Source organism: Maniola jurtina, chromosome 8 (genome assembly GCF_905333055.1).
Source record: "Maniola jurtina chromosome 8, ilManJurt1.1, whole genome shotgun sequence".
Lineage (NCBI taxonomy): Eukaryota > Metazoa > Arthropoda > Insecta > Lepidoptera > Nymphalidae > Maniola > Maniola jurtina.
In genome coordinates this window covers 4,009,781-4,033,814 of record NC_060036.1, presented here as the reverse complement: position 1 = coordinate 4,033,814, position 24,034 = coordinate 4,009,781, and the positions used below count along the sequence as shown (strand labels likewise).

At 35.8% G+C, this 24,034-nt stretch overlaps 2 protein-coding genes across 2 annotated transcripts in view; both read right to left on the bottom strand.

Annotated features, from left to right (window-relative positions):
* Positions 1 to 24,034, bottom strand: part of LOC123867499 (UPF0389 protein CG9231) — a 212,597-nt gene that overhangs the window by 71,533 nt on the left and 117,030 nt on the right. The window lies entirely within an intron of this gene.
* Positions 1,162 to 20,334, bottom strand: LOC123867704 (lysozyme-like). Its single transcript, XM_045909882.1, has 5 exons — positions 20,312 to 20,334; positions 2,548 to 2,581; positions 2,396 to 2,458; positions 2,084 to 2,150; positions 1,162 to 1,604 (listed from the first exon to the last, which is right to left on the bottom strand). The coding sequence occupies exons 1-5, from the start codon at positions 20,332 to 20,334 to the stop codon at positions 1,225 to 1,227; spliced, it is 567 nt and encodes a 188-aa protein (XP_045765838.1). The 3' UTR covers positions 1,162 to 1,224.

The window sequence follows — 24,034 nt, the reverse complement described above, 5'->3', positions numbered from 1 at the left end:
ATTTCAAATGTCTATATTGACCGGACCACATCTACAAAACAATCTTCATTTCATTTTAACAGGACTAACAGTTTCGGAAATATACTTATTTATTTTGCACGAAAAAAAATATTTTGCCAAAATCGTGTTTGTATAGTTTGTACAAAACCTATAAGAACTTGGAACTAGAAACAAAAATAAGAACCACTCAATTATTATAAAATGAACTTTAGTTTATTTTGATAAGATTAAATATAGTTTTGGGAAAAACCCTACTATTGTGTAAGAACCGGTGGTAACTGAAAATGCATTCTCGACCTCGCTTCCCGATAGATAACAAAGACATGAGTGCCAGCTTAGGAGCTAGCACTCATGCTGCTCGTGCTTAGTCTATACAGGAGCAGTCTTTCCAAAACAGTGAGTGACCTTCAACAGCTAATTTGCTTTAAGTCCTCGGACTAATCGCACTGAGAAGAAAAAAAATCAGCGTTTATTAAAGGTTGTCGGGTTTTAGTTAGTGAAAAATACGTTATGTACGCCTCTTGCAGCTCTAGAGTTCAGTGCATTTAGCGGTCTTGCGGTTATTGTCCCAGTATGCGATCACCTCTATAAATGACATCACACTACGTATGACGAATAGGGTAGGCATAGCTTGTTTAAACTTGATGAGGAAAATCTTATCAAATAGAACAAGATCCCAGTAGAGCCAGACGTGTCTTATTTTCTGAATAACAAAATGTCTGGGATAGAGTAGCGACGGATCTGCCCGCAAAATTCAACTAATACGACAACGTAGGCTTATGGCATTTTAATTGCGACAATGCTCAATATCAAATATTGATCAATTCAGTACTGCCAGGCACCTCCCGTGAGTGACAATTTCCATCATAGGTTTGCACGCAAAAATACCGTAATTTTATTTATAGTCTGACTCCTAATTTTTAAATTGTTATGATCAGCAAATGATTTGAGCAATTTTGTACGAAAACTCCTCAAAAACTAGCAGACTAACAGACACGTTTTCGCATTTATTTAGGTATAGCTTTTAATTAGGTACGTATTATCCTTTTAAATAGGTAGGTAGGTATTCTTAAAATTTAATAAATGTACTAGATCTCTATAAATAAAACACAAAAAACATTTTTAGGGTCTTATATTTCAAAACCTTGTTAAATCTGTAAGTTTATTTTTTAATCTGATCTATGTTCTATTTATGAAATGTTCCAGAATTAGACCTTTTCCCCATCACTGTTGAGCGACACATTGGTGGAACGCATTAACGTATTCAAGCGGCAAGTCTTTTTTGCACCCGTAGCCTCCGAGTCTGTGGATTGCCATGTAATCATAGCAATTGACAACGCCGTCTCCATTACAGTCTTGCCCTAATCTCCTCATATATCCCTTGACGGTATCAGCGGCACATTGAGCGTCATTGGTGCAGCCCGAGTACGGATCAGCAGAGTCCTGAGAAACGCCAGGCAGAGTTAGTTTTCCCGCATCAACCCAGTACGCCCAGGTGATCTTGAATGGACCGCAGACATCATTGACACAGGTTAAACCCTGCTGACAACCCGAGCTGGCCTGGCAAATACATCTCAAGCATGCCTCTGTAACTGCTTCTGAACCTGAGATGAAAAACAGCTTTTTAAAGACATTATCAAAATCTCAAGGATTGGCTGACCTACCTCGTCTTCATATGGAAGACATTTCTGCTAATCTTTTCGTCAGTAAATGTTATAGAGATACCTACATGCAAAATCAGACCCAGGGATTTGAGCTGTAGTACGTTAATATTTCAGCCAGTCACTTTATCCTTTTATAATATTATGTTTCGAAGATAAATATACTCCTAACATAATAAAAAAAGCTATTCTTACTAATATTAATTAATGCGAATGTGTGTCTGTCCTTACCGGATGAGCCAATAGCTGATCCAATCTTAAGGGAATTGAGCACAGAGGTATCGTGGAGTACATAATAATAATACTTTTTATACTAAGAGATCAGTGGAATCCTTCGTGTTTAGAAAAAACCCGAAATTCACCCAGACGAAGCTTTAATCAGCCTCGTAGCATAGGTTATTATTAAAAACTACAGAATTTACCATTAGAAATTATTTTTTGACTATTGCCAGTTTCAGTCCTCTTTACACTCCAATTGACTGTTGTTTCCTGCAAAGATAAATATTCATAATATATTAAATCTGAAAGTGTGTCTGTTTGTAGCTTATTTACGAGTCAACAGCTGAACTGGTATTCACAAAGTCATCATCATGAACTTTGCTATTATTCTTTAAAAAAAAATATTTCCGGAAATAAAGAGTCCACGCAGATGAAATCACTGTCATCAATACTTGTAATATAAGCCAGCTTTAGAGTTTTTATAGCATCTGCAGTAATAAGTTATGTCAAATTACCGTTTTAATTTTCTTGGTGTAGTTGTATTCGTAAGTGTCTCTTTTATTTCTAGCATCATTTATCTGGAAATATGAGAAAGTATGTATTATACATATTTAAAAACGTATGCTCAACTTTTACTAACGAATTCGTTAAAAATACTATGTTTTACCTCTTTGATATCTTTGTTTTCAAATAGCTCTATTCTGTAAACAAAAAATTGGTTACTTAATATTATATCTCATACAATAAAAATGAAAGTCTTTAACTCACTCACAGCCCACTTGACTTGTCAATGCCCAGCCTAAACCCAAAAGCTAAAATTTCACACAAATACCCCTCTTATAAGGTAAGCACGGAATAAGGCCTGATCTTTAAAAATTCCTAGCGCTAGCTAGTCGCTAGCTTTTATTAAAAACAAGATAAAGTTGAAAACTAAAACCCAACTGCGATCGTCTTAATAAACGCTGAAATATTATAGTAAAATTGTTTTTCTATTGCTTGGTATATTTTAATGTTGTAGTACATTTAAATTTATGAACTCAAAACTTTCCATAAAAAATTACCATTTAGCTGGAAAATGCAAAAATCCTATTTTTGTAAAATTTTACCTTGAATATACATTTTTTGCAATTCTGGGATCAATGGAGACTTTTCACAGTCAATTTATATCGATGTTCCCAACATTCGTACCAATTTTTACCTCTATGCGAATTATTGTATCCTTGAATGTCTATTTTGACCGGACTGTAATATGTATTATATTCCATAGCCTGAAATGAGCTTAACTCTTTAAATGGAATGAAATTGATGGTATAAATCACATGCCTACCTATTTTTAACCGATACGCCACAACATTTAACAACAATACAGACAAATAGGTATAATACTGTTAACGAAGTCATTTTATTTGTAAAATATTATAATAATACATCAAACACGCGTCCGTTTTAACCACAATTTAATATCAAAGTAAAACTTGGCTCGCTCGAAAATAAAACACTGAAGACCTACTCAGTTGAACTTACTATCTACTATGACGAAATATGACGAGACAATAATATAAAAGTGAACATTTATTTTAAAATGAGAAACAGATTGATGACTATATTGTATTTTTAATCATAGAGGCGTGGTCCTAGAACTAAATATGGACAACACCTTGGGCTGTGCCTTGGGCCTTTTGGTGAGCCACTTATGAAAAATATGGCCACCGAACAAAATATTTTTTTTTCTCCGTACAAAATTTATTTTTAAATTTCAAGTGGTTTTCCAGACTTTTTTTGTATGGGATTTTCTCATCATATCATACACGTATAATATAGTACTCAAGGTGACCTTCCAAAAAAATTATGAAACTTCATGAATGTGGAAAGTTCACCAGAGTACCCAAAGGTCCCTCAAAAACTATCCGTCATAGAGGCCTGGTCCTAGAACTAAATATGGACACCTTGGGCCCTTTGGTAAGCCACTGAAAAAAAGATGGCCACCGAAAAAAAAAATTGTCGCCATACAAAATTTTTTTATTTTCAAGTGGTTAGTTGGTGCAATAAACATGACCACCGAACAAAAAAAATGCAATATACTATTATCCTCAAAAACTATATAAGTAAGTATAATAATATTAATAAAACCTTGGACCATTTGGTGAACCGGTGAATAAAAGATTCCCAACAAACAAAAAATAATTCCGATTCAATTTTAATTAGTTTTGTAAACTAATCAGTCAGTCTATCCTAATTTTTTAAACTTATTTTCTTGTAAAGATCTTAAATAGGTAGAACAATGCGATTATATACGAAAACTCGAATGTGGAAATTGGTGAATCGTTAAAATACACAAATCAAAACCCTTCAAAAACTATTAAAAACCCAAAATTATAAAAAAATGTCTAATAAATACAATGTTCGTATGCATGCTCGCGGACCACTTTAGTGGTCCGCGCACCCACGCACCATACTAGTATTTGTACTAGGTATTTGCACTAGTGCCGTAATTTGAACAGATTGTATTTTATAGTTGCAAGAATTTAAATTTTATATATTATTATCATAAATTCAATGAGCAGCTGTAGTATACCTACTGCTGGAAAATCAATCGTTTGATAGGTTTTTAGGGTTCCGGACCTCAAAAGGAAAAACGGAACCCTTATAAGATTACTTCATTGTCTGTCTGTCTGGCTGTCTATATGTCTGACTGTCTGTCCATGTCAAGAAAACCTATAGGGTGCTTCCCGTCGACCTAGTATCATAAAATTTGGCAGGTAGGTAGGTCTTATAGCACAAGTAAAGGAAAAATCCGAAAACTGTGAATTTGTGGTTATATAACCAAAAAAATTAAAATGTGTTCATGATCAAATAAATAATTAGTATCTATTTTCAATTTTCAATGTAACATAAGTATTCCATGTGGGGTATCTATTATATGAAAGAGCTTTACCTGTTTATTCTAAAACAGATTTTTATTTATTTTTATGCATAATAGTTTTTGATTTACGATCGATGACGATAAAATACCAAAGAACGGAACCCTCGGTGCGCGAATCTGACTCGCACTTGGCCGGGTTTTTATTTTATTTTACTCAAAGTTAGTGTGGCTGTGGCCGTTTTGAGCACACGTACCCTCCGATGTACATTGACGTAACACACTGTACTTACGGCCTTATTTTTAATTTCGGGCGTACCTACACTTATATCTTAAAGGCCTCAAAGTTTGGGGGAAATCATGAGTTATTTTCGTTTATCTTCAACGCAATTATGACGTTTTATAAACTATTTGATACCAGAAAACATTAAAGTTTAGATACTATGCGGAACATTGCCGTTGGGAATTCTCAAAGTCAAAAGTTTATCACTTTAATAAAACATAACATTTTATTTTACATAAATTTTAATAAGATAATCTTAATATGATCGGCCTACAGATTTGCTAACTCAGTGTCTAGCACTGAAAGATAGCCACCGAGCTTATTTGACGTTTCTTTTTAATCCATTTAAGGTTTTCTACAAAAATATTTTATTAACACACAATAAAACAGCAATATAGAATCAACCAATCTCAAGACGAAACAAACCATGTGGACTGCGCCGGGTCGTAAATCGCACAATACCGCAATCAAACAAGACAGGAACACACAATTTGCTTTAAATTCACTGCGTGACTCTTGCACGTGTTGCGTATCGTGTCACAGACTAAGCGTGAAACTAAAATCAGCCTCATTGATTTTGAAAGAGCCCCTAATCTGTGTCCTGAGTGACAGCGCACCGCGGAGGCGGAATGTACGTCTTGTCACGGTCCATACTAAATTCGGCGTGTTAAGAGGGCTCCTCCGTCACTCGCTTCATACAATCGTAGTTCCAATTTCATTTGAATGTTAAGCAACCAAAGTCCATGAAATTTTGCAGACATATTCTAGAAACTAATATCTGTGTCTGTCGTGTTTTAGATTTTTCTAAAAATATGTAGTTTTAAAATTACACGGGCTCAAAGATTTGTATGTAAATTAAGACCGCGTAACTTTGAAACCGAATATTTTAACAGAAATCTGGAAAACCACAGACATAGATATTAGTTTCTAGAATATGTCTGCAAAATTTCATGGACTTGCTTAATATTTGCTTAATATTCAAATGAAATCGGAACTACATTTGTATGAAGCGAGTGACGGAGAGACCCCTCTTAATTCGCTCCGCAATCCGCCATACGCGATGCGCCGTCACTCAGGGCACAGACTCAGGGTATACAGGGTGTAATTAGAACGCTAGCAAAGACGAAGAAAGGACATAGTAATAATGATTACTGATAAGTGATAAGTTATGCGAAAAATAATGTTTAAAAAACCACAAAAAAAGACCATTTTAAAAAAGTTCGCAAGGTATCACAAATAAACACCTGACTGACGCTAAGTTCAACGAATGTTGCTTAGATAGATGCCTGGAGTCTTTGACCCCCAGTTTTAGGTAGGTATACATTGCGGGTTTGAAAATACTAAATCACTAAATCTACAAGTATAAGGCAAATGGTATTGTTATTGGATTGTGTTTAGATAGTATAAATAACAGCTCTTAGTTTTTGCGAGCATTCTAATTACATCCTGTAATTTCCAGTAAAACATTTATATCGCTGACTTTATCGATAATAAAGCAGTACTAAAATATAGTAACTAATAAGTATATCCGAACAATAATATTAAGCAGCCAGAATGCTGAATGGCTTGTTTCTTAAAAAATGTACTAGGTACACGTACTTTTAAAAAAAATTCGAGGGGTCGATTTCAAAAATAATACAGACAATACTTATCGCGTGGAGTCAGAGTTATCTGACTTGTGGGCTATATACTGTCTTTTGTTTTTTAATTCTATATTATAGTAGAGTATTCAACATGGGGATTAAACAAGGCTGCCTAAGGTACATTCGCAACTATTGCATCAAAAACCTGTCGCACTTATGACCATTTTCAATAAACACGCCACACGCACGTGCATTACATAACCGTGCCACGGGAATATTATGATCATCAAGGTGCTAAACGACTTACGGCCTTTGACTGTACCTTTTTAAGTTTTCTTTTATGTAACCTGTCATTTGTGTTTTGTGGTGCAATAACGTATATACATACACACATTTTTAGTTCTATAGATCTTTTAAAATGTACGCTCTAATTAATGAAGCCCAGTTCAGTGCTATTGTACGGGTACCTTTTAGACATGTTTTTAATCATACAGATTTTTAGAGCATGTATTTGTATTGTTTTAAGTTCATAATTATTGTGATGTCGCATTTTGTATATTTTTATATAACAATATTTTCAAAAATTACTGCTTTTTATATATACTTATATATTAATTATAACTGGACAATTCCTGTACATTAAAACAATATATATTTTGAAAATGTTAATAGGAGGAAACATTATTATTGTTGATGTGACGCCAAAACATTTTTTTTGGAATTTTTGTCTGTCTCTCTGTACGCGCATAACGCTACTGTACGGATTTAGGTACAGTGGTAGCTGATACTCTGGGTTGACATAATATAGGATAGTTTTTATCCCGAAAAATAAGGAATTCTTCAGGATATGGGATGAAATTTTTCATCGATTTTACTCCATAACTCCGTCGGACCGTCGGTTTTTTGGATGTAACTTCCGTCAGGTCAACTTTTCCATGAAAATGTAGTCTATGTCACCCGGACTATAATTATTACCTCATTCATCAAAATCAACCCAGTAATTTAGGCGCTACGGTGGAACACACAGAATCTGATACAAACATACATACATAGACAGCTAAAGTCATAACCCTCCCTTTTGGCTTTGCCGTAGTCGGGTAATAAGCTATGAAAAGGTAATACACAGACATACTTTAGCATTTATAATGTTAGTAAATAATATATATTATAATATTGAAATTAGAACAAACAACAGACAGCAGTGACAAACACAAACTTATCTCGCTACAATGCAAAATGGACTTTCCGATCACGTAAGCTTGCTCGTTATCATTATCAAGTCTTCAACACGTAAGCGTTAGGTCACACTTGAGACTGGTCGCGCGGAAATAATATGAAGTTGATCGCTACAACGAACGATACGAATTACGATAAAATAGACTTTTTATGTCCATCTAGAAAATTTTAATCGATTTATGTATTTTTCTATTTTTCATGTAATTTTGCCACTAAAATCCGTATATTATTACAGTTTTCGGTATCAGTTTAAGTCCATTTTACTTGGTAAAATCTAATTCTAACTGGAAAACTTCGTCACAGCTAGTTTTAACTCCTAAAAACTAGTTCCAACTAAAAGTCAGATCGGTCCTCTGCCTTCCTTATCAACTCAGGTATAATAAGTATATAGGTAGCTCTAGACCTATTTTAGACTAGCTGATGCCCGCACCTTCGCCCGCGTGGATTGGTCAGATCCCCTGCAGCATCAGGATTAAAGAGTTGGACTCCAAATTTTTTATGAAACAATGTCGCGAAGTTCCTCTATCGATTAAAAAAGAAATGACGCAAATCGGTTCAGAAATCTCGGAGATTTCGGTGTACATAGGTAGAAAAACACAACTCCCTTTTTGAAAGTCAGTTAAAAAAGTAGCCTATGTTACTCCCTGGTCAATTCTCTACTTGTCTGTGAAAACCCCGTCAAAATCGGTCTTTTCAAACAGACAGACAGACAGACAGACAGACAAAAATTTTAAAAACGTGTGATTCAGTGTTGGTATCGTTCAAATAACCATATGAGCTTAATATGAGGTAGTTATTTCGAAATTACAGACAGACACTCCAATTTTATTTATTAGTATAGATTTACCTAGGTTATTATATTTATCATTATGTCATTGGTACGATCCAACAATACAAAATTACTATTTCTGAAGTAACTTACAAAAAAATTACTCTTCCACATGTAGTAAATAAGGATAACCACTAAAAAGATTTTTTCACTGAAAGTAAATCAAATTGAAAAATAAAAACTTTACCAAAGACATGCTCGTATCCGTGCAAAATACTGCTGCTAAAGCACGAGATCGCGTGAATTATTACCCACAGCCTGGGGCTACGGGAATTTTTGCATTTTTGCAGTCTTTGCCACAGCGCCCACGGCATTAGCTATTTATACAAAGCAAAGTTGCTTTAAGTTTTTAAAACTTAATCAACAACATCACCATGTGCCTTTCTAAGATCTATTCGTATGGCAGGTGTTTAAAATTACGTTACGGTTACGGTTTTAATACTTGCAAAAAAAGCAAAATGAGTTGCACAAGACAGGATTTTTTACCTGTGGGTCAAAATTGTACTCCTAACCTGAATCATGGAGGTATGAATAAGTACTCTAATTACTAACTTGCCAACGAAAAATTGAGTTACCAATTTACTACGTCTTACGAGTACACCGTAAGAGTTCGACATTTCGATTAATTCATCGATTCTAGTGATGATAATTTTGAACAACTTGAGACTGCATTGTCAGGGCTCATTGATCGAGAGAATATTATAAGAACGAGGAGTGAATAATTATAATACTGTATTAGGTACTCAAGCAGAAAACATTTGTTATGGTCAGTTCGTGGCTAACGCGATTTTAATGTGTGGGGAGAAACGATGAATCCGCGCCGCTTATCCATATCTACACGGGTATGAATCATGCGATAACGCAAGGGGTATATGCTGACTTTGTTCCGCCACCTTTACCTCGCTTGGCTGCTCTAACGGCCAGTCCATGAGCCTTTCGTTATGAGTGGTACCTTAGCGCAACACGGCGAGTGGCAGATATAAAATGCTAACAACCCCGAGTGGAATATCATATGAAGGGGCTTTACCTTTACACTCTAAAACAGATGTTTATTTATTCTTATGCATAATATTTTTTTTATTTACCGTGCAAAATATTGAAAAAACGGACCATATTCAAGGTCACGAAAATACAGATATATTTTTTAACCGACTTCCAAAAAAGGAGGAGGTTCTCAATTCGTCGGGATCTTTTTTTTTTTTTTTTTTTTTTTTTTTTTTATGTATGTTCCCCGATTACTCAAAGACCCCTGGACCGATTTGGAATTTTTTTTTTTGTTTGAAAGGGTATACTTTGCAGGTGGTCCCATATAAATTTGGTGAAGATCTGATGAATATCTTCGGAGATGGAGAACAGAACTCCTCAATGGATAAGAGCAAATTGCTCGCGATCACTGTAATAGCTTAGTAAACAGTAGGGTTTTAACTGGGCATAGCATATTATAGTACAGTGGGGCCACTAAAAATTGTGAAATAAAAAATTTTCAAAAGAAAAATAAAACCGACTTCAAAAACCAAAAATACTAAAAAGTAGAAAACAATTTTTGTTTAGCTACACATGTAATGTACCTAGGTGTGAAGTCGGGCGAGCTTCACTCTTGGATTTCTAATTTTGTTTTATAATATGCTCGCTCGACTTCATACCTAGGTACATTACATGTGTAGCTAAACAAAAATTATTTTCTACTTTTTAGTATTTTTGGTTTTTGAAGTCGGTTTTATTTTTCTTTTGAAAATTTTTTATTAATCTTCCTTTACAGTCCTCCGGGGCAAACCTACAAGCATTAGGATAAAAAATCTCTTTTAATCTAAGTAAAAATAAAATCGCCGAGAAATGTAAAGCTTTACGTTAAATCGCCTTAGTTCTTCAATATAAATAAATAATATTATTCTTTTACTTGGATTTTATTATGGCTATGTTCCAAAATGTAACTGTAGGATCATTGCCCCATTTACGTGGGCCGTATCGTTTTTTGTTTAGCTAGTTAAATTCTTTCGTGTCCCGCTGCCAATAATGCTATTTCAAGAAATAATAAGCCGCCATTACATTAGGGGACTCATTTGGACTTTCTCATTTCGCATAATGTTAGGTTGACGAGGTATATTTGGTCACGCTACGTCGGATTTTCCACTTCAGCGATTGCTATCAGAATGTTTGATTATAATATGCTGAATTTAAGAAAATTGTTTTAGACAAAATCTAAAATTTCCACATTTAATAACCTATTTATTAATTTTATTTCAATTTGTTTTTAAGGAGAAACACTCAGCAGAATTATCGTACATATAGTAGTATTTATAGCGCAGTTGTTCAGATCTACAACATCATCAGATAACGCTGCTAAATCCATACTTTTAAACCAATGTATCCTATTTCATATTAATATAGTATTATATAATATATTAATATTAATTTGTGATATTATTGAATTAATAGGGTGCAAGAACAGCTGTATCAACGTACGTATCAATGTACTATATGAGGAATTCTATGAGCTATGCGTTGTAAGCAGCTATTGGCGCCATCTGTTATGTCTAATCGAAACGAATTTAATTTTAGTAAAATGGGGTTTCTGTCGCTTGGTATATTTTAATAATAAATATATTTATATTTATGAACTCAGAATTTTTTCCTCTTTCGTTGGACATCCCACTCGACACAATAGCAATAAAAAAAAATTTGAGACCCTCACTTTTTTTGATGTAACTTCCGTCAGGCCGATTTTTTTTCGTATAAAGTATAGCGTATGTCACCCAGGTCATTACAAAGAATCGATTGACACTTCATTCATTAAAATCGGTCCAGTAGTTTAGGCGCTACGGTGGAACACAAAGAATCTGGATACAAACATACATACATAATATATTTACATACATACATAGACTGCTAAAATCATAACCCTTCCTTTCTAAAAAAGTCGGGTAAAAACTAACTGCTAAAACTTTAGATCTCAAAGCTGACATGCACACTGACAGAAAAATAACGGAAACATAAATAGCTACATAGGAACTTAGAACACACAACAACAATTTCACGCATATATACCTATTTTTTCCTATTCGAATTGATCATAGATTCATAAGAATTTTGTTGTTTATTGCCTCGGTTTGGCTGACTCACTCATGACCGGTTTTATTTACAAATTGTGAAACGACAAAATCTTTATTTCTAAGCCAAACTGGTCGTTCGACTAACGTGAAGATATTTAGTTAATTGAAATTATATGATTTGTTGATTTTATTCAGCTAGATACAATGATACACTTGTTTGCTACGGTGTCGCAGCTACGGCGTAGCAAAGTTGTAATCTTTTACTAGGCCGAAGAAAACACGTTCCTAAAAGTCGTATTCCACTAATCGCGATTACTAATGAACTTACCAAGTGCTCAAACATCGAAGGTATATTACCTCATAGGTACCTTTGACGCGAGCTCGTAAATTTTTTGACCACGATCAAATGCTCTGCTCTAAGCTAAAACAAGTTCATTTTACAAATGATTCGCTTCGTCTGAGCTTTGTATTCTTGTTTAGTTTCCCGAGCACGAGCGGGTTATGAGCTTAGCAGTCTATGTGTATATGTTTGTCATCGGTTCCTTCAAAATTACTGGAAAACTACTCATCGGCCTCTATGCGCCCACTGTGTATGGCGAGAGAGTGCTACCACGAGTAGATACGGCCTTTATCCAAGTTCGACACTACTTCCATCCAGTTCCCGTCACCTCTTGAAGGCCGTCGGTTTAGCAGGCTAAATATCGTAGCACACTACGCTTACCGGTACGTCGTTTCCACCCCAGAACGCGTCTGCTTCAGCACCCATCGGTTGTGGGCATTCTCTGGGCTATATCAAGTTTTGCGAATTCTATCCTTAAGAGAGACACCCGACATCTAGCCGGCGGTCATTGCCCACCGAGTCTATTTTTCTGACTCGTGAGATTTTGGTAAATAAGATGTTTTTATTATAAATTTCAAGTTTCGCTGTTATTGTCTCACCAATAAAAAGTTAATGCACACGGGTAGTCGAAATAAATTCAATTTTATTCCAATAAAACTTTTGAACCAGTTGCCTTAACAGAATAAACTTTTTAATACATTGTAATACGCGTACAGGGGCCAAAGACTGAAACAAATAATTGTATTGCGCCAGGTACATAGCGTGGCGAGCCTTGCTCCAACAAGTTGAAATTTATTAGAAAAGAAAAGTACAAGTTACAACATACACCGCACGTGAAGTGGGAATTAGTAAATGTTAATTTGTATTACGTACTGTAATCCTACGGAGCACCAAAGAATTTTTGCTCCAACGAATTCTTACCACAAAATATATCTACGCTTAGTTTTATTACGGACCTAAAATAATTCGCCAAAATCAATCGGGTCTATCAAAAATAGATTTCAGCGAGCACATTTCTGGGGCTCCATAACAAACCGACCCCTTATCTCCAAAGTTAGCAAAGCAAAAAGAGCGATGTAATTAATATAACAGGAAAGACACGCACATTTTTTTAGAAACTGTAGAAACTCAGTTTTGCGGTCTCAAATAAAAGATTTTGATTTTGAGACAAAAGATTAATTGAACCAAGTAACTATTTATATGTTTCTTTCAAAGCTACAAAACCCTCGATGGGTGAGCCTGACCACACTTGGATGGTTTGAGCCTTTGTAGAGCTTACAAATATTTTGTTTTAGCGTTTGGAAAGCTGATATTTTTTATTATAAAATAAAGTTTGAAACTCCATACGCAATTTGCACAGGCATGGTTATCGAAAACCCACAATAAAAGCCGATTCATAATATTAAAATTCATTCCAATCCTGGGTTGCATCGGGTTAAACGCGTAGTTTAAAATATTGCATAGTGCTTATTTACATAGCCTGAAAGTCCTAACAAGCTTGATTATTATAAACATGATTTCACAAAAAGATATGGGAACCGGCACTAGCCACTTGCATACTGAAAGCTGTGACTCGTTGCTGTTCTGCGGTACTATCCGTTAATCGTCCAAAAAAAAAACAAAATTCATTAATTAAGCACTAGAGGATGCCCGCGACTTCATCCGCGTGGATTTAGGTTTTAAAGATCCCGTGGGAACTGTTTGATTTTCCGGGATAAAAAAATTGCCTATGTCAGTTACAGAGACGCAAGCTACCTCGGTACTAAACATACAAATCGCTTAAGCGGATGGGGTTTTGGGAATCCCGTGGAAACTCTGTGATTTTCCGGCATAAAAAGTAGCCTATGTCCGTCCCCGGGATATAAGCTAACCCTGTACCAAACGTCAGAATCGGTTAAATTGTTGAAATGTTCCCGGGATCTACCAATTTAGGCATCCCTTATAGCAGGAAGACAAAATAGGGCTAAATCACGTAGCAGGTTTATTGCACGTTCGTTTCACCCGCCGTGACCCGCTGCCCGCTGCTCAATATACGTGTTCGATTGACCGTGTAACTGTTGTGCCCGACAGCCTTTCATATCGGAGTACCTCGTTAAATACAACAATTTCGGTAGTACGCTACCAACTCAGTTAATCGTTATTTATCACTGCGCTGGTTCGTTAAACTATAATTTATCTTTACTAGCAACCCGCCCCGGCTTGGCACGGGTGCAATGTAGATATTAATGAGGTATCACAATTCTATCATTATTTTATTATACTTATTTTAAAAGAATAAGATAGCATTTTTGATAAAAGTTCTTAGTCAGCTTGATTTCTTCCAACTACCAGAACTAGTGCGCAATAAAGTTCCAAATAAACGTTATTATTATTATCAAACCAAATAAAAAACCGGTCAAGTGCGAGTCGGACTTGCCCACCAAGGATTACGTGCAACCATACAAGATATAACACTATACAATCTTTTTTTAATTATCTAGGCAGCCATTTTGAAATTATTATTGTTTAATGTTATATCAGCAGTAGAGATACATACTCGTATTCTGTGTCAACTTTCTACCTATTACGGTTCATAAGATACATCCCGCTGACAGACATACGGACGGACGAACGGTCAACGGACGGATGGACGACAGCGGAGGCTTAGCAATAGGGTTCCATTCTCACCCTTTGCGAACGGAACAAAAAAACCGTCGCTTCATCATTTACATACATGCATACATATATATTTATTCTCACTTTTTATTTCAGGTTTCAACCTGAAATAAAAAGTGAGAATAAATTAGGTGAGAATTAAAGCAGATTTAAAACCTAGTTCAACTCACTGCTCAGTGAGTTAAACTAGGTTTTAAATCTGTAAATAAATCTGTTTTTAAATAAATCTAGGTTTCAACTTATCCCAAAAAACTTTCTAAATAATCATATATTTAAATTATCTTTAATACGACTATGCGCTTGTCAGTAGTGAATATAATACTACTAAGCTGTTGGATTGTAAATTTTTAGGGTGCCATATCTAAAAAGGAAAAAGGAACCCTTATAGGATTACTTCGAAATTATTTTTTTGTGCGAATTTGCAGTTGGAAGATCATTTCCGCAACAATATCATTACATGTATCCTTCCGAGGTAAGAAATTCTCGGTCCGCGAGTCCGTGGGTCGCACTTGGCCGACTTTGATTTGTATTACGTGATTTAATTCAAAGTGAATTCTTGAACAATTACGGGCAACTAATATAAAAGAGCTTTGCCTAAAAGTAGGTATTTTTTAAAAGAATAGTTAATGCAGAGCTTTTCATTATACCGGTACGGGAAAAGCCTTTGCTCAGGCATTGAAGCTGTTTAAATATTGCGTCCGGATTTACCCTACTAAACTATACTCACATAATTTATATATTTTGTACCTCTAGAATTCTTTTCGAAAGTACAAGCATTCATCGCTCTAACATAACGAACACGATATACCGCATACTACAAGATTAAAGTTTACAGAAGGTACGAGCACAGAATTTAGAATAGGTAGTACCTAATAGAAGTGTTAAAGGTTTGCTTGTTGTGAAGCATCAGTACGTGCTTTTGTAATAATATAAGTACCTACGTAAATGAATAACGTAACAGTTTTATTTATGCCTTTTGGATGCTAGAAATGGATGGAGTGCTTTCCAAATCGAATTCTAGTAGTTGTTAGTAGCTTATAATTGAGGACACGCTGATCCGGCACTAATTTTACCCCCAGAGGTTAAATTTTCAAAAATCCTTTCTCAACGGATGTCTACGTCATAATAGTTATCTGCATGCCAAACAGCCCGGTCCGTCCAGTAGTTTGAACTATGAGTTGATAGATCATCAGTTAGTTAATCAGTCCTATTATATTATTAAAATAGATTTCTAATTCCGTGGGTACGAAGTACGTAGGTAATATCAATTCATCCATTAACACAATTAAAGAGAAAAAAGTAAAAGTTTCCCCTTAACTAGAAGATATTGAATGCCATATACCTTACAAATTCTATTAACCTTTATCAAAGGATAAAAATTACTTTGCAGCGAGAATAGGATAGGAGAGGAATTCTCACATTATAAAATCTCAAGAATTTCACAAAATAGGTACCTGTCAGTGTAGATAGATGAACATCAGTACTTTTCTATAATAAGCTATATATTTATGTATTTCCCATCAAAAAAATCGAAACATACCGCACATCATTTTAGTTTGGAAGTAGTTCGATTTAACTGGTGAGAAGTTTATTTTTAGCATTTTTACTTAAATGTGACTTTTTGAGCATACCTGAAATTTTCTTAAGCGCACAGAGAACCTTTAGCGGTCAGGATATACAAGTAGCTTATGGAGCTAGAATTAAACAGAAAAAGAATATAAAAATCACCTGAAACAAATAAGCACTTTAAAATAATGCGCGACAGGAGCGACAGTTACAAGTATGAATGTACCTATCCCATGTAGGACGAAGAATTTTACGAGTTTTAGATACTTACATGAGTGAGTCGTATAGGAAAGTGACATTTACCTACTTATTTTATTTTGTTACCAACAGAATACGTGCTAATAAACATTCCGTGATGATACATACTGTTGTTCTTTAAAATTCCAAGCACGGATTTAAAAAATAAAACCAGCTATCGTCTTTCAAGACGAGCAAAATAAAGTAAACACGGGTTTTATGTACGTATTTTTAGGTACTGTGTCACATTAATTACACATAATCACGTAGTATTAACACAATCACCCACTAATATCTAACCTCAGGTGATGTCTACATCTCCTGAGGATGCCCCGGTGTCGGGGCGAAACGCGCGTCGAGTGGTGGTGGAATTTGTGTGGTACTGCGTACCATACAGATTTCGTTGGTTTGGCGGATTATAGCAAATTAAGCTTTTGGTTCCTTGGATATTTTAAATGTTTGACCCAAACAACGCATTTTTCTTAAATTTACTTCGAATCTTAATGTCAGGGATAATTTATAAGTAACACAATATTATGTAACACAACTATGCTTAAATTGTACGCATATTATATTATTATGTTAAATACTGTTGACCCACCCCGGTTTCACACGGGAAGCCTTCATATTGGGCATTGTACCTAAATTAACTGGAACTTAGGTTAACAGAATACTCGAAATGAGATCGTCAAGATTGCGTAATCATCCGAATAGGTCCTGGCAAATTAATTGGACCAATAACTTGTTTATAAAATAACGTAGAGTCGTTTAAGTGTAAACAAATTAATAATTGCTATCGGTTACATCCAACGCCCAAATTGCTTTCTGACAGTAAGAAAAATTAATTGGCTTGCTACGAAACAAAGGAGACATCGAATAGAGCCCTAAACAGTTTTTTTTTGTCTGTCTGTAAAACTAATGCTAAGTAACTTGTCGATAGATTACAGGATTGATATCAGCCGTAAGAATTTAACGGACAATACAGAATCTGTACCATAAAAAATTCTTCAGATGTAAGTTTATTTTTAAAATAGTTTTGAAGAAAACTATATTTTTGCGCTAATCGTTTTAATTCTGTTGTAAACGAAATAAACTCGAAACTGGACATTTTTCTGTTAGATTTTACAACGGATGTAGTGAAATTTTATTATTTTATAAGTTATTTTATCGACCGAACATCACGAAATTATTTATAAAAATACCAGTTTATAATAACAGTACCAACTTGAGTGCTTGTTGTTAAACTCAGACAGAATATTGAATACTATTAAGGCTTCTGGAGTATACTCCAGCGTTATAATGCTAAAGAATCGTTCCTTTGTTCTAGGATTGAGTATAATAGCCTCTTTGAATAATACGAGAAGATGTTAGAGCTGCACTTAATCAGATTCCGTACCTTCTCGTATAGCTAAATGTTCTAATGACGAGTTGCATTTTGTCGTTGACAGGGGTAACTTCTGCCGTCATCGTGTGCCATCCATCGACGGCAACTGCCAGCGCATCGATGAAAGTCGGCAGCATCGACGGCGTCCACCGACTCACTACTACAGCCTCCAGCGGATCTGCACGCGGCGCCCGGCAGCAGCTGCCAACACACGACGACGGCTGCCAGCGTCTTAGCTGGCTAAAAAATTAAGAAGAGTTTCAAAGTTACGCGGTCTTAAAAATTCACATACAAATCTTTGAGCCCCTGTAATTTTAAAACTACATATTTTTAGAAAAATCTAAAACACCAAATGTACAGATATTAGTTTCTAGAATATGTTTACAAAATTTCATGGACTTTGGTTGCTTAATATTCAAATGAAATTGGAACTCCGATTGTATGGAATAAGTGACGGAGAGAGCCCTGTTAAATAAAACTGTGTATCGTATCGTATCGTAAGGTACACATTATACGTAGGAAAATTGGTCTGTGTATGCATATTAGTGATTGCTTACCCACGCAAATCACTCGTTGAATATGCAATAAGGCTCAGCTACAGTGTGCTTAGACTATTAATTTTCTCCATCACATCTCCAAATAAATCCTCTTTATCCGTCGCGATCACGTGCTTTATAATCCTGTACGCTTATGTTATGGATACGGGCGCGTTGATAGGTGTACACTAAAATTATGATAAAATTTTGTAAAGTAATTAAATAGGTATTCTTAAACCTAATTAACATTCACCTTTCCTCTCTCTCTCTCTCTTGGTCGTGATGCTCATTGCTGAAGGCAGTAACTTCTCCATCAAACATTTTACTAGTGGAAGGTTTTCTGAGATAATAATAATGAACCATCCCAGATCCATCCGCATACGATAATATGTTAAGATCACGATTTCGACTCATAGGTTTAACTTTAATGATGTTATGGTTGTGACATTAACTTGGTGGGCCAGCTGGCGTCCTCTCTTTCTTCGACCTTCAAATTCGATCACCCATCTGTTCCCCTTTGTGTAACCATCTCAATAGATCGATATGCATTGTTGTAACACACCCTCAGCTATTATCAAATAGTTATTTTGGTACAAAATAACTCCACACGATTTTAAATACAATATTTAGACGAGGCTAGTTTTAAGTTTTATTGTAATACTAGATGATGCCCGCGACTTCGTCCGCGTGGATTTAGGTTATTCGAAATCCCGTGGGAACTCTTTGATTTTTCGGGATAAAAAGTAGCCTATGTGCTAATCCGGGATATTATCTATCTCCATTCCAAATTTCAGCCAAATCCGTCCAGTAGTTTTGTGTGAAAGAGTAACAAACATACACACACACACACACACACACACACACACAAACTTTCGCCTATATTTATTGTAATATGTAATATTATTGTAATATATTCGATAAAAATGTACAAAATAGCTAAAAAGGAAGGTATAAATGAATGAGTATTGTAATAAAACATTTAGGTGCATATTGTACTGGTATACATATTCCAGGTAGGTAGTGTTTTTTTACCCGACTGCGGCAAAGCCAAAAGGAAGGGTTATGTCGAAAGAAGTTTAAGACTTACCACCCGCTTTTTAGATAAGCCATTTCGAATATAAAAACTACTAGTTACACGTAACACTCATTCAACTCGGTTCAACTCGGCACTACAAGTATTTTGATGCAGAACAAAATTAATTCGTGCTAACTACAGTTCAACCTTAGCCCTTGGGTCTACGAGTTTGGTACATATGTTCAGTTTGAGTGTAGTTTGGGAGGTGCTTGTTTGCGGTTTGGACTTCGGACTGAGTTGAGTGAAACCCAATTACCTAGATTACCTTTGCATTCAACAACTCACTTTACTAATCCAACATTCCATACAAGCCGTAAATGCTAATCGCAACGTATTTTGCACCACAAGAGAAAGAATAGTATCTACTACCTAGGCCCAGTATTGAGTTTCTTGCCGGCTCTTCTCAATAGACCTGCTTTCCAAACCGGTGGTAGTCTTGCCATAATACCATAAGTGGCACATGCGGTCCTATATCAAATAAATACTTAAGTTCATTCATTCAACGTATTTTCTACCTGCGAGCGTGAAAACCGATAAGAAGTGATAGGATGCCAGGTAACTAGGTAGAATATTTTGGCGCAAAAATGAAATTAATGAATACTAACTATACTTCAACTTATGCCACATCTTTAACTTAGGTACGAGTTTATACAGTTTGAGTGTAGTTTCGGAGGTGCTTGTTTGCGGTTCGGACTTCGGGCTGAATTGAGTGAACCCTAATTATATAGATTACCTTTGCATAAAACTTACTCTTACTAATCGAACATTCCATACAAGCTGCACGTGCTAATCACAACCTATTTTCAACCACAATGGACATAAGGTCATTGCAGACTTGAAAGCAAAAAAGTTGTGATATAAAAGTACCTAGGCACAATATGGAGTTCCTTGCTTCTTCTCGATAGAATCTGTTTTCCGAATCGGTGGTAGAGTCTTAACATAGTATAAGTGGCACCTGCTGTTCTATATGATATAAATAAATTCATTCCATTCACCTTTTCAACTAACAATCACTTTACCTATTAGATGCTGATCGCACATTCCAGATGAACCAACCGCATCGTAATAAACACCTAGACAGGTAGCATTCGCAACGCATACGCAAAATAGACTTGGCTTTATTGAGAACTAGCTGTGCCCGCGACTTCGTTCGCGTGGAATAGTGACTTTTCGGGCAGCATATACTCTGTACGTTAAAAATGTTCGCCGTGATTCTTTAAATTGACATAACTTTTTTATTTATGAACCGATTGACATGAAATAAACACTAAATATTAAGTGAAGCTTACTTCAATATATTAGTGAAAACCGTATCTAAATCGAATAGGCCGTTTCTGATATTAGCGTGCACAAACACACAGACAAACAGACAAAAAAAAATTACAATTTCGGGTTCGGCATCGATATAATAACAACCCCTGCTACTTTTTTTTATATATTTCCATTGTACAGACACCACTTTTCTACAATTTTATTATATGTATAGATGAATTCCGGGGCATAAATACAGCAAAGAAGTTATATAAAATATAATAAATTAATTGATACTTACTGCCGGTCCCTTTTTCCATTTCTGTAGAGTACACGTCAAGTTCCGTATAGTTTGAGAGTAGTTTTGGAAGAACCTGTTTGCAGGTCGGACTTCGAATAAGTTAAGTGAAATCCAATAGCTTTGCATTCAACTACTTATTCTATTACTGAGCGCACACTTCAGACAAGCCCCAAGTGCCAATTTCAACGTATTTTTCCACCATAGCTTAAAATTAATATACTGATGTGTAAAAGGAGAAACTGAATCACGAACATATTATCATCATGATTATACTGCTACTGACAGCAGCTGCTACGCAAGCTACGGCACAGGCACGTGTAGCGCAGACATTGTGTCTGTGCTACTCTGCTAAGGCCGACACAGATTTCTGCGCGACGCATGCACATCAACTCCGAAAAGTCTATTCTTTGTACTAGAACTAGAACGAGTCTGTATCACTTAGCTGCATCGCAGCATATTACGCTCGTGGCCTATGTCTACCTCAACTGCCCTACCCTGCAAAATCTACACTGTGATGTCCTATGTCGCCTGCGTGACGGCATACGCTTAGCTTAAAACCCCAGTGCAAGTACTGCACACACTGAAAGCAAAGCATTTTTCAGCGAGTCGTACGCGCTTATCTGAACGCGTTTTAAACTTAAAATGCGAGTGACGTCATGACGTATTTTTTCCCGAGCTTCACGCGCTGATCAAACGCTTGATGATGATGAATTCGTTCTTATTATGTAGTCCTAGAGTGAATAGACGCGTCCGTTGCGATCAGCGGTCTGTCTGAAATCTGTTTCATCTCTTAGGTTTTCTGTTATTTATCCTACGCTGATATAAGTGGACAGACCAAGTAAGGGCTACGATGGACATCCCCTTACATGAGTACACATGGAAGCCAGCCATCAGAGAGGAATGGAGACGTATTGTTAAGGGTGCCACAGCCCGACCACTCTGGCAAGAGTGTAACTACAATGAAGAAGAAGAAAAAGATGTAGGTCGCATACATCATTTATACGTACTAATGGTTCATATTGTGGGGTGGAACAATATGATGCCTAATTAGCACACACTGTCACGCTGACGTCGGTCACGCGTGGGAAGAATTCAAGCCTGACGGCGCGACCGTAATAGATACCGATCAACATGTAACCCAAGTTCGTTAATCAAAGAATTAACCTACTGACAAAACGCCCTGCTGTTAATTGTCTCGTACATTGATTGCAATTGCGCTTCGGCTTTGAGAATTTAAATCAGTTAATCCAATTGTTTTGCTGAAATGGCTACCGTGGTAACGTTGTTCATTCTCGATGAACCGTGTATTTTGAACACAGAATTCAGAATAGAAGTAGTAAAACTTTAAACAAAAATACATTAATTAGAGCACGTTATTAATAAAACAGACGCTTTTTTCAAAGAGTTACAGTTTACTTTACATTGCTTTCGAATTAAGAGGTTTATGTGCTTTGAACTTGGATGAATTTCACTCACTTCTGAGTTCTACATGAATGGGTTGCTGAAAATCACTATCGACTCCCTATACCAGTATTTTAGACATGAAGCATGTCAAAAAATATTCCTCATTTAACTTAATAAGCTGTTGACCATTCATTTTGAAAGAGCCACCCCTGTTGACAAAGCTTTACCCTGTTTACTGTTTCCTTTTTAAAGCACGCAGTTCCTAAGGGATGTGTTTCCAGGTATCCCCAATATAAACACCCGTAAAAACTACGAACAAACCGGCTCCGGCTCCCTCTGTCATAAATTCCCGAATTGGTCTCGTTACAGCGCGCACTCAGCCGAGGAAGGGCCCGTGTGAGTCAGCCTATTAGTCTAGGGACACATCTAGCTAGCCTAATCAGCAAGTTACTCGTAAATATTATTATGAACGCTGAAAAAAAATATATTTCAAAATGCCATTACATTATGTAGGTACCTATTTAGTCTTCGCATTAATGGTTTTTATTAGTGCAAAGAGAAACAGGAAAATTATGCCACACGTGCTGTTGGCAACTCAACTGTTCTACGCAGTAATTTTCTATTTTCCCCTTTATCGTACGTACACAGTGTAGTTCCTAAGGGATGCATTCCTCCGTGTACCGAAATCAAACACGCGTAAAAACTTCAAACACTTGCACCAGTTTGTAGCCTGAAGCCTCCCTTTGTCTGAATTATGAATATAGTGTTGGGCTGAGCATAAATTGAAAATGACATTGATTTTTATTGAGAAATTATTCTAATGAATTTAGATAATAATATAGACCCGAAAGTTACAGCTCCGGTTTTAATAATGTATATTATACATATTTTAAGTGTTATTGCGTAGGTATACCTACTGTCACTAGTCACTACCCATCAATACTCGATCACTTTTATATTTATAATATGGGTAGTGATTATGAGGAACATTTTTCCCAGCTTGCAATTTCCAAAATATCGCAAAAACTGAATATTTCCTTCAAAGTTTTTTTTTAAACTATGAATAACGCGCAGACAACACCCTTTAAACAAAATTACAAATAAGTGGTCATTCAACTTATACTTTCAAATGAAACAACTAATTAAGTACATACATACTTATATTAATTATTACTTACTTAAATTTCTAACAGAACGCCTGGGCATGCAAAATCTCTTAAGCATATCTTATTCTTTGAATAGAATATGTTTTTTTTTTTTTTTTTAATCTTTATTTTACGAGATTATTCGCTGGGCGAATATGCCTCTCTATATAGCTCTAATATATGAAAGAAGGAATAGGACTGGCATCGAGAGAAAAGACAGAAGTAATTATTGTTGTCTTTTCTCAATGCCAGTCCTAACCAACCGTAACAATTGCATGGCCTCCGCCGAGAGCGGGTAGGCCAACGCAGTATTAATAAAGCCGACAGAATTGGTGGCGGTATATCTAAAAAGTCTTCTTCTATGTTCCTCATTTCGGGCACATTCCATTGAAATATGGACAACATCTTCTGGTATATTG